Genomic DNA, 16,296 nt, shown 5'->3' with positions numbered 1-16,296 from the left:
TGCAGCTACTGAGTCCCTAAGTGAGAAGAAAGTGCTTATTTCTGGTTATGACCTGCTCAATGGCATCAGTACCTACTTAATGCCACCACTCCCAGCCCTCAGCAGGCATCATGAATGTGATTCGGCTGGCTGCATGAAACGAGTTTGACCACTTTGGTATGTCCTTTACTGAAGTGCCTGGCTCAGGTGCGCAGGCTGAATGAAGTACTTGCAGAAGAGGGACAATGTAGCTTTTCAGACATTTATGAAATAACATGAAATCATTGGAGGAGGGGGGAGGCTATTCCTTGCCTGGAAGGAAAAGGCAGGCATCCATTTGCCACATATGCAGAAAGGGTTTTGTAAAGCTACACATGTTGAGTTTCAGAATGCCATGTTTTGTAAAGCTACACATGTTGAGTTTCAGAATGTTGGCATGTCAGAATGCCAGATGCAGGGGAGGGCACCAGGATGAGGTCTCTTGTTATCTGGTGTGCTCTCTGGGGCATTTGGTGGGCCGCTGTGAGATACAGGAAGCTGGACTAGATGGGCCTGTGGCCTGATCCAGTGGGGCTGTTCTTATGTTCTTATGTTCTTATGAGGCTATTCCTTGCCTGGAAGGAAAAGGCAGGCATCCATTTGCCACTTATGCAGAAAGGGTTTTGTAAAGCTACACATGTTGAGTTTCTGCCTGAACACATCCCCAAGCCCTACACCTAACAGACTAAGGCAAGCTGGAGGTACACAGAATCTAACTGGTAAATCAGCACAGTATGTCAAACAGTATAGGTCTTCCTTGCTTATGTGATGTAGAAGTCAGGACCATGCATGAACTTAACGTATTCATGGTTTCTGAAGCAGGAGTCCATTTTTAAGAGCCGTGACACATTTATTAACATAAGTATTGTTGGGCTAAAAGAGTAGTTACTTGGAGGAAGTGCAAGATAGAAAAGGAAGTACTACTGCTACTACAATGACTACTTTTGAAATTGGCTTCAGCATTTAAAAACCAAGGAAAGGACTAAGGGCCTAATCCTATCCAACTTTCCAGCACCGGTGCAGCCGCAGTGTAGCCCTGGGGTAAGGAAACAAGTGTTCCCATGCCTTGAGGAGGCCTATGTCACTGTCTCCACACCACAGGCTGCAGTGCACGAACCATTGGCACAGCTGCACCAGCACTGGAAAATTGGATAGGATTGCACCCTAAGAATCCTATTCTGTCAGCTTAACTTGTGTGAGATGCTCTTTCCTGTTTAACTCTGGTCTCAGGAGAATGATATAACATTTGGGGGCAAAGATACAACCAAGCAAACCAGCACCAGACGCCAAGATGGAGAAGATCTCCACGGCAACCATGTACTTTCCTTTGGTGCTCAGGTAAGCTGGAACAAAAGATACCCAAACAGTGCAAAAGACCAGCATGCTGAAGGTGATGAACTTGGCTTCGTTGAACCTGCTGGGCAGCTTCCGAGCAAAGAAAGCCACAATGAAGCTGACGAGAGCCATGATGCCCAGGAAGCCCAGAACACAAGGAAAGAGGACAGATGAGCCTTCATTGCATTCCAGCACAATTTCTTCTGCCAGTGAATGCAGGTCCAGAGCAGGGAATGGAGGACTTGTGCAGAGCCACACCGTGCACAGAGTTATTTGAAGGATGGAACAAGAGAGGACAACAGAGAGTGTGAGTCTCTTCCCCAGCCACAGTCTCATTCTGGACCCTGGCCTGATAGCCATGAATGCAAGAACCACAGTGATGGTTTTGGCCAGTACAGAAGAAAGTGCCAGGGAGAAGGTAACTGCAAAAGCAGGTTGTCGTAGGCAGCAGGTGATCGGCTGAGGCTGGCCAATGAATAGAAAACAGCAGAGGAAGCAGACCAAGAGGGAGACGAGTAGAGAATAGGTGAGATCCCGATTGTTGGCTTTGACGATGGGAGTGTTCTGGTGCCTGATGAAGATTCCTAGCACCATAACTGTGGCCAGAGAAAGAGACAGTGCCAAGACAGCCATGGTGATCCCCAAAGGTTCTTCGTAAGACAAGAAGTTTAGACCTTTGGGAAGGCATTGATCTTTGTCCCTGTTTGGATATTGATCTTCTTGGCACTGGAAACAGCTTTCCAAGTCTGAAAGAAGGAAAAGAGGCTGTTTGAGTTTCTCAGATTTACAATAATTGCTCCTCTGCTGCAGAGTATCCTCTATCAAAAGAAATGAGCCCTTATAGACAGGCAGCCAATTCCAGTCATTGGGGTCCACTGGCATCCTGAACTGTTGGGATCCTGGCAGATGTTGTGCAATCTGGCACTGCCAACAGGAACAAGAAGGCTGCCGGCAAAGTCACTGGTGGACACTCCTGCCGGTGGGGGTTGGTGTTGGGAGGGATGGGGGAGAGAGTGGGAGAACGATAGTGTTTCTGGGGAGGGATAAGGGAGGAACTGGGGCAGTGTGGTGGTGGATCTGGTAGCAGTGGCACATGCTGGATCCTATATCTTCTTTTCAAATGTCCCTGTCCCTTTCCTCCCTCAGACAGAAACCCCGCCGCCCCTCACAGTTTTTCTCTGGCATTATTCAGGGCAGGGGTGAGCAAACTTTCGACTTTAGAGATCCTGGACTTTCAACTATTGTGTAAGCAAGAGAATTTCAGCAGGTGCAGCTTGAAATTCCCTCTTCTATACAATTGTTAAAGGTCCAGGGCACCTAAAATTGAACATGTGCCCACCCTTGATCTTGGGTACTCCAATGCTAGATTGGTCCAAACGCTGAGGAGCAGTAGGAATTTCTTCCTCGGTTGAGTTAGGAGGTTGTTCTCTATACTGCACACCTTTTTGGTTAGAAATCTTCCCTTCTGGACACGGAGGACAATCATAGCAACAAAATGGCATCCCTTCTTTCTTTTGCTTGCTGTGGCCTGGCTGACAGTGGTCACTGCATAATGAGGAAGGAGGCACCTGTACACACAAAAGAAAACAAAAACAAAACAGAAGGGGAGAAGGCTGTTCCAGTCTTATAATGTTATCATACACCTGGGAGAGCGAGCAGCACATATGTAGGTCACGTATGATGAAGAAATATAATGACCACTTGGTTACAATCGAATGGGGCCTTGTGCTGCTGGAACGAGTGTACTCGCAACACAGTGCCCTTTGTGGCTGTCACCAAACGTAACATGCCATTCAGTATGGCTGGGCCACAACTTGCAGCAGCAGCCACACACCAGGGGCTAGAGAAGGAGCCTTGGCTCCAAGAAGTCAGCACTCGTGAAGATGGAGGCAAGAGGTTGGTTGAATGGGAGAGGGAGGGGAAGGAATAAGTTGGAGACCAGGATGTGACGGGGTGTGTGTGTGTGGATCAGGGCCAAGAAGTGGCTGGTAATGGTGGCATAACTGATATCCTGTCTCCTTGATCCTCTACCAGAGTCCACTGAGACTTCTTTCAGCAGCGAGTGTTTGTTCAAGTAGGCCCATTTGGGCAGTTGAGGCTTATCCCTGGGCAAGGAAACAAATGACCAAGAGGAGACCTCTGGGGACTGAAAATCCTTTGTCAATTTTTGTTTTACAAACCTTGAAAGAAATATTGTATCCTCAGCACATTCCTGATGAAGCATCGTTAATGTCAGTGAGGTAAAGAAGATGAGGATAGCTTAAGTCTCGTTGTTCAATGGAACTATGTCATTACAGGAATTCATGGGATACAATCAATCACTTTTTCATTCATGTTGCTATGTTCAGATTTTGTTTTCCATGTAACAAAATAACATTGAAAATATAATTGGTGTTCATCCTATTTGACACCAAACAAGCCCTACATTTCAGTAAAAGAATTGTGTCTTGTGAATTCAGCACAGAGTGGATGGGAACCCTCTCCTTAACAGTTTTATATTTTGAAAGCACTGGAACAGGAAAGCAGTTTAGGATACAGGTCAACTTGCATGGTGAAACAGAGAAAGATTATCAAGGTACGAATGACATTTTACCTGTATGGAGGACACCCTTTTCACAGTAAAAATGTTTTTGTTTTAAGAGACTTTATTAATATTAGGGAACATTTTCCACTTAACTTTGTCCTGAAAGAGCTTCATTCACCTACCTCCTGGTCAAACCAGCTGTGCCATTTGATACTGTCCACGTTAATGGTCAACTCCTTGCCCAACAAAGTCTGAGGATCCACTCTTCCTACTTTCACTCCCAAGAAGGATTGGTTTGGAAAAACAACCCAGTTGATAAGATCAAGTCCAGCTGCAAATTTGCCCTCCTGATCCAAAGAAACCTTCTCTCCCACACTCTTATTAAATGACATCTTCAGGAAAGGGTGAAGCTGAAGAGGAAGAATGATCCTTTTTTAAAAAAAAGCAATGAGATTGACTGCAAATTCTGTTTAACTCCTCCCCCCCCCCACCAGTGGAGCCAGGCAGGTGGAGTTTGTGCTGCATCCCAAAGGAAGGCTGTCCCAGCGGTCTCCATTTATCCCCTTGCCTAGGTGAGTTAGGCCTCCACTCCTGTGATGGGTCGAATCAGTCCTGCCCAAGCCATTTTACTGGCTCAAGTCCATGAAAACCAAGGAAGGTGGATCGAGGTTTGGAAGAAGCAACTTCATCACATTGTAGGAAGGAAGAAGGCCTTTTTTCCTTCTCCCTCTCACCCTGATATGCTCCAAAGCCTACACTGTAATGGGGATGGCAGCAAAGAAAGAATATTTCTTTACTGTCATGGGTAACCTGATCCTCTGCTGCCCCACTGCCAGCCCTGCACCTGCAGCACCCGTGTGGGTGTCACAAACATGCCATCAAGCACATTTGTGCCTCTCAGACAGTAAGCTGGAAGGAGTGTGCTACTCCCTCAGTGTCACAATGGGAGCTCCAGCTGCTGGCGCAGGTATGCACTGAGAGATGTGGGATCAGGGGGAAGGTATCAGGAGGGCATTCCTGGGAACGGTGGATAAGGTTGGGCCCTCAGTTGCTCCCTGAGATGAATTAGGTATGCACTTTGCAGATAAGACTCTGTACATGCACCAAAATTTAGACTTTTGTCCTATTGAAATGGATTCATTACATCTTCTAGACTTTGAGGCTGTGGATAATATTGTTTGGACTCTTCATGTTTAATTATATCATTATTGTGTTTTAATGCATATGATAGCAGTGGGTTTAGTTTGATTGCTGTTTATGAAATCCGATTCACAGGTCCAGGATTATGAATTTTAGCCCGTGAAGTCACCAGCAGGATTGCCAGGTTACAGCAAGTCTACTACTCTCCCTTGCTGAGGGAGAATCAGCATGGCTTCTGTAAGGGTAAGTCTTGCCTCACAAACCTTTCAGAATTCTTTGAAAAGGTCAACAGGCATGTGGATGCAGGAGAACCCGTGGACATTACATATCTGGACTTTCAGAAGGTGTTCAACACAGTCCCTTGCCAAAGGCTACTGAAAAAACTCCACAGTCAGGGAATTAGAGAGCAGGTCCTGTCCTGGTTTGAGAACTGGTTGAAGAACAGGAAACAGAGAGTGGATGTAATGGGCAATTTTCACAATGGAGAGAGGTGAAAAGCGGTGTGCCTCAAGGATCTGTCCTGGGACCGGTGCTCTTCAACCTCTTCATAAATGACCTAGAGATAGGGGTGGGCAGTGAGGTGGCTAAGTTTGCAGATGACACCAAACTTTTCCGAGTGGTGAAGACCAGAAGTGATTGTGAGGAGCTCCAGAAGGAACTCTCCAGACTGGCAGAATGGGCAGCAAAATGGCAGGTGCGCTTCAATGTCAGTAAGTGTAAAGTCATGCACATTGGGGCAAAAAATCAAAACTTCACATATAGGCTGATGGGTTCTGAGCTGTCTGTGACAGATCAGGAGAGAGATCTTGGGGTGTTGGTGGACATGTCGATGAAAGTGTCAACCCAATGTGCGGCGGCAGTGAAGAAGTCCAAGTCTATGCTTGGGATCACACCTGGAGTATTGTGTCCAGTTCTGGTCGCCACATCTCAAAAAGGACATAGTAGAAATGGGAAAGGTGCAAAAGAAAGTGACTAAGGGCGCAATCCTAACCCCTTATGTCAGTGCTTTCCAGCACTGGCATAGCGATGCCAATGGGACGTGTGCTGCATCCTGCAGTTGGGCGTCACTCACGGAAGCCTCCTCAAAATAAGGGAATGTTTGTTCCCTTACCTCAGAGTTGCATTGCCCTTATGTCAGTGCTGGAAACCACTGACATAAGGGGTTAGGATTGCACTCTAAGATGCAAGTGGGCTGGGGCACCTTCCTTATTAGGAAAGGCTATGGCGTTTGGGCCTCTTCTGCCTAGAAAAGAGACACTTGAGGGGGGACTTGATTGAGACATACAAAATTATGCATGGGAAGGATAAAGTGGATAGAGAGATGCTCTTTACACTCTCACATAAAACCAGAACTAGGGGACATCCACTAAAATTGAGTGTTGTAAGAGTTAGGACAGACAAAGGAAAATATTTCTTTACTCAGCGTGTGATTGGTCTGTGGAGCTCCTTGCCACAGGATGTGGTGACAGCATCTGTCCTGGATGTCTTTAAAAGGGGATTGGACAAGTTTCTGGAGGAAAAATCCATTATGGGTTACAAGCCATGATGTGTATGTGCAACCTCCTGATTTTAGAAATGGGCTATGTCAGAATGCCTGATTTTAGAAATGGGCTATGTCAGATGCAAGGGAGGGCACCAGGATGCAGGTTTCTTGTTATCAGGTGTGCTCCCTGGGGCATTTGGTGGGCCGCTGTGAGATACAGGAAGCTGGACTAGATGGGCCTATGGCCTGATCCAGTTCTTATGTTCTTATATTCTTAATATGCAACCCTACTCCTGGCCTTTGGTCTTCTTTTGCAGGAAAGCCTGCATGAACCAGTAGATGTAGTGAAACCATCTGGTGAAACCATTTCCATTCTGGTGAAAGGAATGTGAAAGTTATAGGGCACAACGGGATTCCTTCTGAACTTGAAGGTTGGAGAGAGCACCTCTTGCCTGGCTGGATTCTCTGCTGTTCTCCTCCCCCTTAAGCTGCTACAGAGATACAGGTTGCAGTCTCATTGGTTTATGTTGCTATTTTGTGTTGGTCTAAGTCTGTTGTGAGTGTATGTGGGTGTATGTGCAGAAGCCCTTGCTGAGATAATGTGTTGGGGTGCTCGAGGGAATAATTGTGCTATGAATAAAGGAGTGATGCATGATTCTTGGTTATCCAAGGGACCACCTTCTCCCACATAATCCGGGTCACCCTCTTAGGTCATCTGGGGGGCTCTTCTTCTATCCAAAGTTAGGGGGATGGCGGCTTGCGGACAAGTCTTCCCTGTTGCATCTGGCAATTGGTTGATGGGTTAATGCACCTATTTTCAACATTCCTCATCTCATGCCACACTGACAAGGCACTAAAATTGTCAAGGCAACCATCACTTTTTTGGGTAATTGACAAGGCACACCACATTGCCGGTGGGGGGTCACATCCCCTATAGCCCTACTAATAAATGACCCTCCCTCAAACTCCCAAGGCACACTTGAGGACTATTTGCAGCACACCAGTGTGTCCCAGCATACTGGTTGAAAATCACTGGATTAAGGTCTGCTCTCTATGCCTTTGTAACACTGCAGTGGCTTGACTGCTTTTTTATGGACGAAACAGTTCCCCCTCTCCTAATGGATATAAATTTTTCAAATCAAAATAAACAATTAAACAATACTGGTTTTCAACGTTGTAAGACTCTTTGTGCATCCTTATCCAAAGGGTGAATGTGTTTAAAAAATAAAATAAACAGCAAAAAAGTGCCGTAGCTGTGTAGATGGAAAACGTACCTCCCAAGGTTGCAGAGCTGGAGGTCCCAGTTTGTCTCCATTCACCTTTGGCCTGGTTCTGGACATGTGCATTGCATGTAAAGCATGTGCAATGGCATAGGCAGCACTGTAGATGCTGTAGCTTTGACGGGTTGTGCTCATATCCACCAGTGTCTCAGGAATATCCTCCAGCTTTGGCTCAGAGCAGCTTCCATTGTTTCCTTGACCCTCCTTGAAGTTTGGCAAGGAACAGTTGGAGACCCCTTCTAAAAAGTCTGTCATTGAGAACCGTTCTTTTTCCCACTCTGAATTTAGCCTCTGGAGGACATTTTGGAACTCCAGCATTTCCGCAGAATGGACTGCAAAAGAGAAGGAACCATGGAAGTTTTTTTTACTCGAAGCCTCGATTATTAACTGTGATGAAGAATCCCAGTGGGCAGTCATGATCCACACCTTGCCAACAGAGATGGTTTCCACAAGTAGGAATGTATGGAATGTACCCATGGTCTGTATATCTGCATATATGATGCAGACAGTTGCTTTGGTGTTTGTTAGAGAAGAGATTATATCCCACATATCTTCATACCTGAAAAAGATCAAAAGAGATTCACTGCCTGGCACTGTTTTTGTGAAGGCGACACAGATGTCATGCTGGGAAAGCTTTGCTGTCAGTGTCTCTGTGAATGTCTGTCCTATTTCAGATTCGGACCCAATGACCCCAACCCAGTTCCATTGGAAATGCAGGAGTAATCGAACAATCGCGTTATACTGGTATTGAGCACTGTGATTCATGTTGTAAAAGGTAGAGGTCTGGGTCCCACCACGTTTCCATGTAGCAAACGTGCCATAAGCAACCTTTAAATAAAGCACATTTTAAACATCTGTTAAGGATATTATGGGTCCATGAACATCTGCCTGTATGATGGCTTGGAACGTTCGGAGAAAACGGGCGCAAGGCACTTCCATTTGCAGGAAGCGCTTTGTCCTGCTATTTCCAAGTGCGTCAAGCCTTGGGGTGCGCTGCGGTGGGCTGTGCAGGACTCCCCGCACCTCCTGCAGCCTGCTGCAGCCCTGCCTTCTTTATAAAATTTATAAAACCCTTGGAAATGGCTGCAAAATGAAGAAAGAAGTGGAAGGTCTCATCCTAGCTGCACAGGAACAGGCACTTTCAACACATAGTATCAAAGCAAAATTTCAGAAGATGAATGACTACAGCAGATGTCCACTTTGTAAGATGAAGGATGACACTATCAGGTCAGTGCCTATAGTAAGATCACCCAAACTGACTATAAAGAGTGTCATGAACAAGTTGCAGCCATGCTTCATTGGAACTTTTGCAAATAATAAAATTCCCTTCACACCTAAGTTCCTGGGATCTTACCTGTGGAATCCTGTAGATGCTTAAGATGGTGTCCATCAAGAGGGAACTTCTTGTGTCAGATCCCCCAATGACAGCTATTAGATTTTCACAGTTGCCACACTTGAAATTAGGGATGACATTTTCCTGATCAGACAGAAGTTTCAGGGTATTCTGATAAATCATCCTTGCATCAAAAAGGTCATTTTCAACGTGAAGTCCCAAACTGATATTTGGCAAAATGGTGGGGTTCTCATTGATCTCTTTGACAGCATATATCAAGGAGAGGACAGTCTGGTAATTCCTTGGTACTGCACTGAAAAGGGAAAGTACATGCTTGATTAGGTCATCATATTGTGTGAGATGAGAAAGGAAGCCAAAGCCTCACAGTGTAGGCTACACCTGGTGACTGAGGATTCTGTGATTTACAGATTATCGTTGTAAAACCTCCATTGGAAAATGGTAGTTTAGATTAGCCTGCCCATGTAAGCCACCTTGAATGCTGTCTCAATGTCACAGAAAAGTGTTACATAAACACCAAAATATATATAAGTAAGTAAGTAAGTAAGTAAGTAAATAGTGATGGTCCATGAACATTTTCCATCTGAAGATGTGATCACCTGACCTTGTCCTTCAGCTTAGGAAAAAAGATCTCCTTACCCAGGCAGTTCCATACGCCGTATTCTGGGAAGTTCACTGAAGTCTTCAGTGTCAATATCCGTGATGAGCTGAGATGCCATCCCACCAATGAGAAGATCCCCTGCCTGGTAATGCTCAGGTGGGAACTCCAGGTGATTTGCCATGTTGCAAATGGCAGTGTCTGCTCTGCAGTGAATGGGAAAGAGCAGGAACACAGATGCCACCGCAATATTGAGAGCAAACGCACTGAAGCTGCAATTTCCCTTTATCATATTGTCCCTTTCTGTGAGGCAGCTTAGAGTAGCCTCCTGAAGATCTTTTCTCATTTTGTGTTATCCACCTGGCAGAAGCCACCCTTGAATGGTTCCTGATCCTGCCACCAGGACCTAGGAGTAGGGGTTAAAGGGGGAGGACACTCTCCTTTCTAGGGTGAGCCTAAATACAATGATAACCATCTCCTGCAATACATTTATACATCTGAAAGAGTTTGGAGAAGCTTCTGAGTGTGTTTGGTTTTCCGTATCTAGCTACCAACGCCGGGCAGGCAGGTAGACCTGAGCTCTGCATTGGGAAGACTGGTAGACCTGGGCTCCAAAGACTATTCTGGCTGTTGCCACTTTCCCCCTATTCTGCCCACCCCCATTGCTACCCCTAGACTCTGTTACACCCCTTCCCTCTTTCAAAAGGGGCCCAAAAGAAACTTTGTAGTGCCTGATAAAATTCCTTGCAGAGGCCCTGCCTGCCAGTTGCTCATCTAAGGAAGTTAAAAAAAGCTTACAGATCATCATGACAACCTCATCTATTCACACTGCCCCTTATGTTGAATACAGGATGCTGCTTATATCCACTTTCCAACTTGATTCTGAAGAGCGATCAGAGTCTCTGAAAAACACTCTGGACTCTGGGGGGTCCCAATCGTAGTGCTTTGACTTAATGATATGGTTCACATTTCCCTAAGGTAATAAGGTTCAAACTGTAGAAAATACTGATCAGAAATCTTCAGAACTCATCTTGAGGGAACAGGAGGGACTTACAACCTTATGGCAGACACAGGGAGGTCGCACAACTCATCACACATGAATGAAAGCAGTGGTTCCCAAACTTGATAGCACCAGGGCCCACTTTTTAAAATGACACTCTATTCAGACCCACGTAGGTTTATGAGACTTAAAAAAGATCTAGAAAAAAATAAAAATTTTCTTTATTTGTGAGCAGGGCTCGATTTTCTATCTGTGGGTGATGGACCACAGTGGCATCCACAGGGCTCAGCTCAGGCGGCCTCCTAGGCTGCCATCCCTGAGCACTCCCCGAAGGGCCCAGACACCAGTGAGTGCAGCCCTGTGGACGGGTTGCTGACCTCCTTGTTCTTGCCACAAAGCCACTTGGGAGCTCCGTTCCAGAGGAGCTGGAAGGGCTTGAGACCAGCACACAGCAGTGGTTGCACTTGTACGCCGGAAGGCCCATGTGGGGCCAGAAAGCAGTGTGGTGATGGTGTGCTGATTGCAGCAGGCTGAAGCCTGTTGAAGGCTTACTTGAAGCCAGCGATGGGCTCGGGGAGTGCAGGGTGCCCTGCAGACACGTCCGCAAGGCTCCCCAAGGCTCAGAAATAATAAAAATTGCGATATTTTTATTATTTATGAGCCTTGCGGAGCTTTGCGGAGTGTTCTGCAGGGCACCTGCACTCCTTGAGCCCTTCGGTGGCTTCAGTAAGCCTTTCAACCGCCCCCCCTTCAGCCTGCCTGCAATCAGGCACACCATCACCACCACGCTTTCTGCCCCACATGGGCTTCGGCGTCAATTGCTGCAATCCCTGCTGGTCAGCCCTCTCCAAAGACTTAAGTGGTTCCCTCCTCCCAAGGAGGGCTTTGGGAACCACTGTTGCAGTTTAAGAACATAAGAACAGCCCCACTGGATCAGGCCACCAAATGCCCCAGGGAGCACACCCAATAGCAAGAGACCTGCATCCTGGTGCCCTCCCTTGCATCTGACATAGCCCATTTCTAAAATCAGGAGGCTGCACATACACATCGTGGCTTGTAACCAGGGTAATATGCCATTGGGCAAAAGCTTAAAAGCCACACTGCTAAAGCATGAAAGGCACATAGAATAGTAAAAGCTGTTTGACTTTATTTAAAAGCAAATTGTTAGTCTCACAGAAAAGCTGCTTGAAAGAATCATTTTGGTAGCTGATTGTTAGTTTCACAGACGTTTCACAGAAGCTGGGACTTTGGGGCCTCAAAGGCCATGTTATACACCTTGGAATTTAGAAAAGATAGTGCAGCTAAGGCAACGAAGAGACAGGCTTCATCTTGGCAGAAGTACACCTCTTGGCAAGGACATCACTTTGCCTGCCTGCCAGTGCTCACTTATTTTATTCTTTCATGCTTTCAAAGGAAAAGACACATATAGGTAAAATAGTCTTTGCCCTAAAGTGTAACCAAGATATATGGGGACATAGTCGTCATAAGAAGTAAGTCTTAAGCAACCTTTGCTGCTTGATTTTAGAAAAGTCTTAAGAACAGACCAAAAGCTTTAACATTGCAGGAAGGCTTCACGGGTGTTTGATGCTGAAATTAGCATAGGAGAAAGGCATGCAGAGGAAGATAATGGTACCAGTCGAAGTACATTGCGTCATCCCTTTAATGAGGATGGTATGGAGACCTGTCAAGGAAGTCCCTAATTGGATTGATGGATGCGAGTAAGGGTCAGTACTGGATAAAATTATATTATAGCAACCCCTGCTGGTTCTTGAAAACTTGGTAATTCAAAATGTTTAATTGTTTAATTTCACCTTTTTTGGAAACCTGTATCTTGAAACTCACCTATGAGGTGTCTCTAAGGTTACCTTTAGCCTGTTAAGAGTTAGCCCCATCTATGATGTCAAACTTCAGCCAACGGGAAGTTCAGATTTTCAAACAAAGGACCCAGAGTGGTATAAAGGGTCCAGTTAACATTGCCAATTGCTCTCAGTGCTTTGGACAGGAGTCCCATGAGATGCCCGTTGCTAGCAACAAAATAAAACCTGCAAACCATCACCCTTAGTACTGAGTCTTGCTTTTTCAACCTTGCAACACTGTGTGCACCAAATGAACTTCTGCAGCACCTGTAGCCCTGCAGCAGGATCCCTGAGCTCCTATCCACGTCTTCATGGTTATTGAATCCGCAAGCTGAAGAGCTACTGCGTCAGGTCAGTTTCCTCCCAGATTTGACACTGTGTTAAGGAGGGTCATGGATGCATTCCTGGGCCCGGTGCGTATGGCTTGCAGCAGCAGTTGCCAGTGCATGCCCATGGTTGTGCCCCCAGCATCATGCATAGGCAGTGAGATAGGAAAATGTCAGATCCCAGGAACTTTCTGGGCCCCCTCCATTGACTCCTGGGACCCCTTTCTGACCCTGGGTCCGGGTACAAATTACCCCCTTTACCCCTTTCTCCTAGGCCCTGTGGACCAGGCCTGAGAGGGGCAGGATCAGCAGAGGACTCTTCTGCCATCTCCTATCCTTCCCCCAGGGCCTGGAAGCCCTACACAGGGATGCCCAGACTTGCACCCACTAAATAGCTGATGCAGATCCAAGTAGCTCCATTGGAGAGGATGGGGCGTTACTTGAGGTAAGGGGAAACATCTCCTCTTACTCTGAGAAGACCACCAGCCTGCTCCTGACACGTGGTGGATACAGTGGAGGCCACTCAGCCCTACCCCACCAGTGCTTGTTAGGACTGGGCTGCCCATGAGACTTAAAGCCCAATCCTAAACAGATCCTGAGCAACATGGAGGCTCTTGATTCTGCAGCAGTCCTAGAATCCAGTAGCCCAGAACCGAGTAGTCCCATTGCAGGACTACTTTCCTTACCTGGGAGAAGGGGATGAATGTTCAGTTCATCAGTTTTTTGGACAATTGACACAGCACACTGCACTGCCAGCTGGGGGCTCACATACCCTTGGTTGAAGGGCAAATTTCAGATTTTACTTGTAAGAGCTGAATCCCTGCCTCTGCTGGTATGTTCTGGTCTCCTCATTTCAAGGAAGGGGTTAGTGGGTAAAGGATTACCTGAAGCTCATTGCATCTGACCTGGGTGTTCTTCTTTCAGTGACTGGCTGCTAGTTGCAGGTCTAATGAACTAATGAAGGCCTAATGAGCTAGCAAGAGTTGAACAGGCCACAGATAACTGAAAAGTTGTTAACAGGCCGTAAAAATAGCAGTATAAATGAAGGAGCTTGCTTACTTGTTGCTCACCAACCTTTTCAAGAATCCTGCTGTCCAAAGCAATTGTTAAGACCCTAGTGGTAGCAAGCGGCCACCGGGATATTTGTCCCCACAAATCAGGGTTCATACAGTACAACCGTTTTCATTGGGCCAAAATTAAACATGTTTTCGATGCACTGATTGCAAGTCGGTAGAGAGGTAATCTTGTACTCAAGCATTCCTTTCAAATAATTCAAAGGGAATATTATAGGATTTACATGTTTAACGTTCACTGAATTGTGTTTATGAATTCTTTGCTTAGTGGAACGCTGAAGAACTATCACATGTCCTGTCCTTGGTGTTTGCTGTGAAGAAGGTCAATGAGAATCCCCTGATCTTACCAAATCTCAGCCTGGGCTTCTACATTTATGACAGTTTCTTCAGTGAAAGGATGACTTCTCAGAATACCCTGAAACTTCTTTTCACTTGTAAAAGGATTGTCCCCAACTTCAAATGTGACAAGGAAAAGAATTTGATAGCTGTCATTGGAGGACCTGACTTTGACATTTCCCATCACATGGCTACTATCTTAGGTGTCTACAGGATTCCACAGGTACAATAAGGATGTGGTTCATGAAAATTTTGCCAACTGTGACACATTTGTTTTTCTATTATATCCTCAGATTTCTTTTTTTTTTCTTTTTAGTTAGTTTGCTTGTGTATTTGTTTGAAAGAGAGAAGGAGAATACATGGCAAATGCACTTTTAACACCAAAGAGGCTATCTTATTTAGCTATTCAGGAAAACAAAGGTAGGAGAGTTAATGTGTGATTCATTCCTAAGGCAGCGACACTTGTAATGTTGGTCATTTAGAGCAAAAGCCTATGAGTGTCTACACAGAAGTAAGTCCCATTGTGTTCAATGGGCTTCGTACTCCTAGGAAAGTGTGTATAGAATTGTAGCCTCAGGGTACAATCCTAACCTGTGCTGGAACAGGCAGGCCATCTGGCCTGCGCTGTGTCCAGCTCAGGGTAGGAGCATGCTGGGGCGGAACTTGGAGTAAAGATATTTTATTTCCCTTACCCTGTGTCACGCACTAGCCAGCCCTATGGGCCTCCTCAGATCTGCGCCTGCGATTTTGTGGGAGCAAATCCAAGCAGTCTGTGTAATACTGATCAGGCCGGGGATGGTGGTTAGAATCTGGCCTAGGTTGCCCAGGCTGGTCTCACACCCCTCCCAGGCCTGATCTACTTCCTGGACTGCTCTCCCCACACCCTGGAATGACTCCCTCCCAGCACCCTCTTCTACCGCTGGGCTGGCTTGCCCAGGCCGGCACAAACTCACCCTGTTCCAGTGCTGCTCTGGCTCCGTGAGGCCAGCACATGAATGTGTGCTGGCCTACTCTTCTCGTGGGTAGCCCCAAACATGCTTTGCAACACGTTTGCAACACTCCGGAGCCAGCGTAAGGGACTTATGCCAGCTTGGGGGTGGGGAGGTTAAAGATTCCCCTGCCTGTATTACATTAGCAGAAATTATTTCTCACTTTAGGAAAAATGATCTTCCCAAAAATTGGCAGTGCTAGTGGCATCAATGAAGGATAAGGTGAAAAGTTTTAGAGCTACTGCCCCAACATGCCTAATGTAGAGAGAATTCTTCCACATTCCTTCCACTAAAAATGCAGATTTATTTATTTTTTGCTGGAATTTACTAATGAGCTTTAGTTTGTTAATTTTTTTTTTTTTGGGGGGGGGGGGTTAACAATTAAACATGCACATAATCCTCACCACTCATTATTATTTGTCTTTTGTAAAGTTAGATTGCCTATTGTATATTTACTCTAGTGATGAGTCTTAAAACCCAGCTCCCTCCCCTCTACCAGATGGTACCCAATGAAGCACATCAGGACAGAAGGATTGTCCAGCTGCTTCTGCATTTCCAGTGGATGTGGGTTGGGATAATTGCAGCAGATGCACCCCTGCTAATTGGGTAAGAGGCACTTTTTCAAGTGGGTGCTCCTTTTTTAGCAGGGGGAGAGATATTGGCCCGCCTCACCCCAGCACTGTCTGTTCTAGTGGCTGTCTGCTGGTATTCACTTGCATCTTTTTAGATTGTGAGCCCTTTTGGGACAGGGAGCCATTTAGTTATTTGATTTTTCTCTGTAAACCGCTTTGTGAACTTTTAGTTGAAAAGCGGTATATAAATAACAATAACAATAACAATAACAATAACAATAATAAGGGAGAAACTTTTGTCCAGACCCTGGTGTCAGTGTTCTTAGAGCGTAACACCTGCATAGCTCTTATTGCAAAACTAGAAGCCATATTTTATGTTTCTAGCATACTGGACTTATCCAGGCAGATGTGGACC

General features: G+C 45.9%; 1 protein-coding gene across 1 annotated transcript; it reads right to left on the bottom strand.

Moving 5' to 3' along the window:
- Positions 1 to 1,191: 1,191 nt before the first annotated feature.
- Positions 1,192 to 9,913, bottom strand: LOC136653243 (vomeronasal type-2 receptor 26-like). Its single transcript, XM_066630151.1, has 4 exons — positions 9,771 to 9,913; positions 8,207 to 8,339; positions 2,795 to 2,921; positions 1,192 to 2,099 (listed from the first exon to the last, which is right to left on the bottom strand). Exons 1-4 carry the CDS (start codon positions 9,911 to 9,913, stop codon positions 1,192 to 1,194), a joined length of 1,311 nt encoding a protein of 436 aa, XP_066486248.1.
- Between the last annotated feature and the right edge of the window lie 6,383 nt (positions 9,914 to 16,296).

The sequence above is a fragment of the Tiliqua scincoides genome, chromosome 5 (genome assembly GCF_035046505.1).
Source record: "Tiliqua scincoides isolate rTilSci1 chromosome 5, rTilSci1.hap2, whole genome shotgun sequence".
Classification (NCBI taxonomy): domain Eukaryota; kingdom Metazoa; phylum Chordata; class Lepidosauria; order Squamata; family Scincidae; genus Tiliqua; species Tiliqua scincoides.
This window is presented reverse-complemented; position numbering and strand designations above follow the sequence as displayed.

Excerpts from the sequence above, each read along its gene's own strand:
- LOC136653243 (XM_066630151.1), bottom strand. The coding sequence starts at position 9,913 with ATGGCAAATCACCTGGAGTTCCCACCTGAGCATTACCAGGCAGGGGAT. Across the intron at positions 8,340-9,770 it reads CGGCGTATGGAACTGCCTGG|GTATGAAGATATGTGGGATA; the intron begins GTAAGGAGATCT and ends GATCTTTTTCAG. Across the intron at positions 2,100-2,794 it reads GAAGATTTCTAACCAAAAAG|ACTTGGAAAGCTGTTTCCAG; the intron begins GTGTGCAGTATA and ends TCCTTCTTTCAG.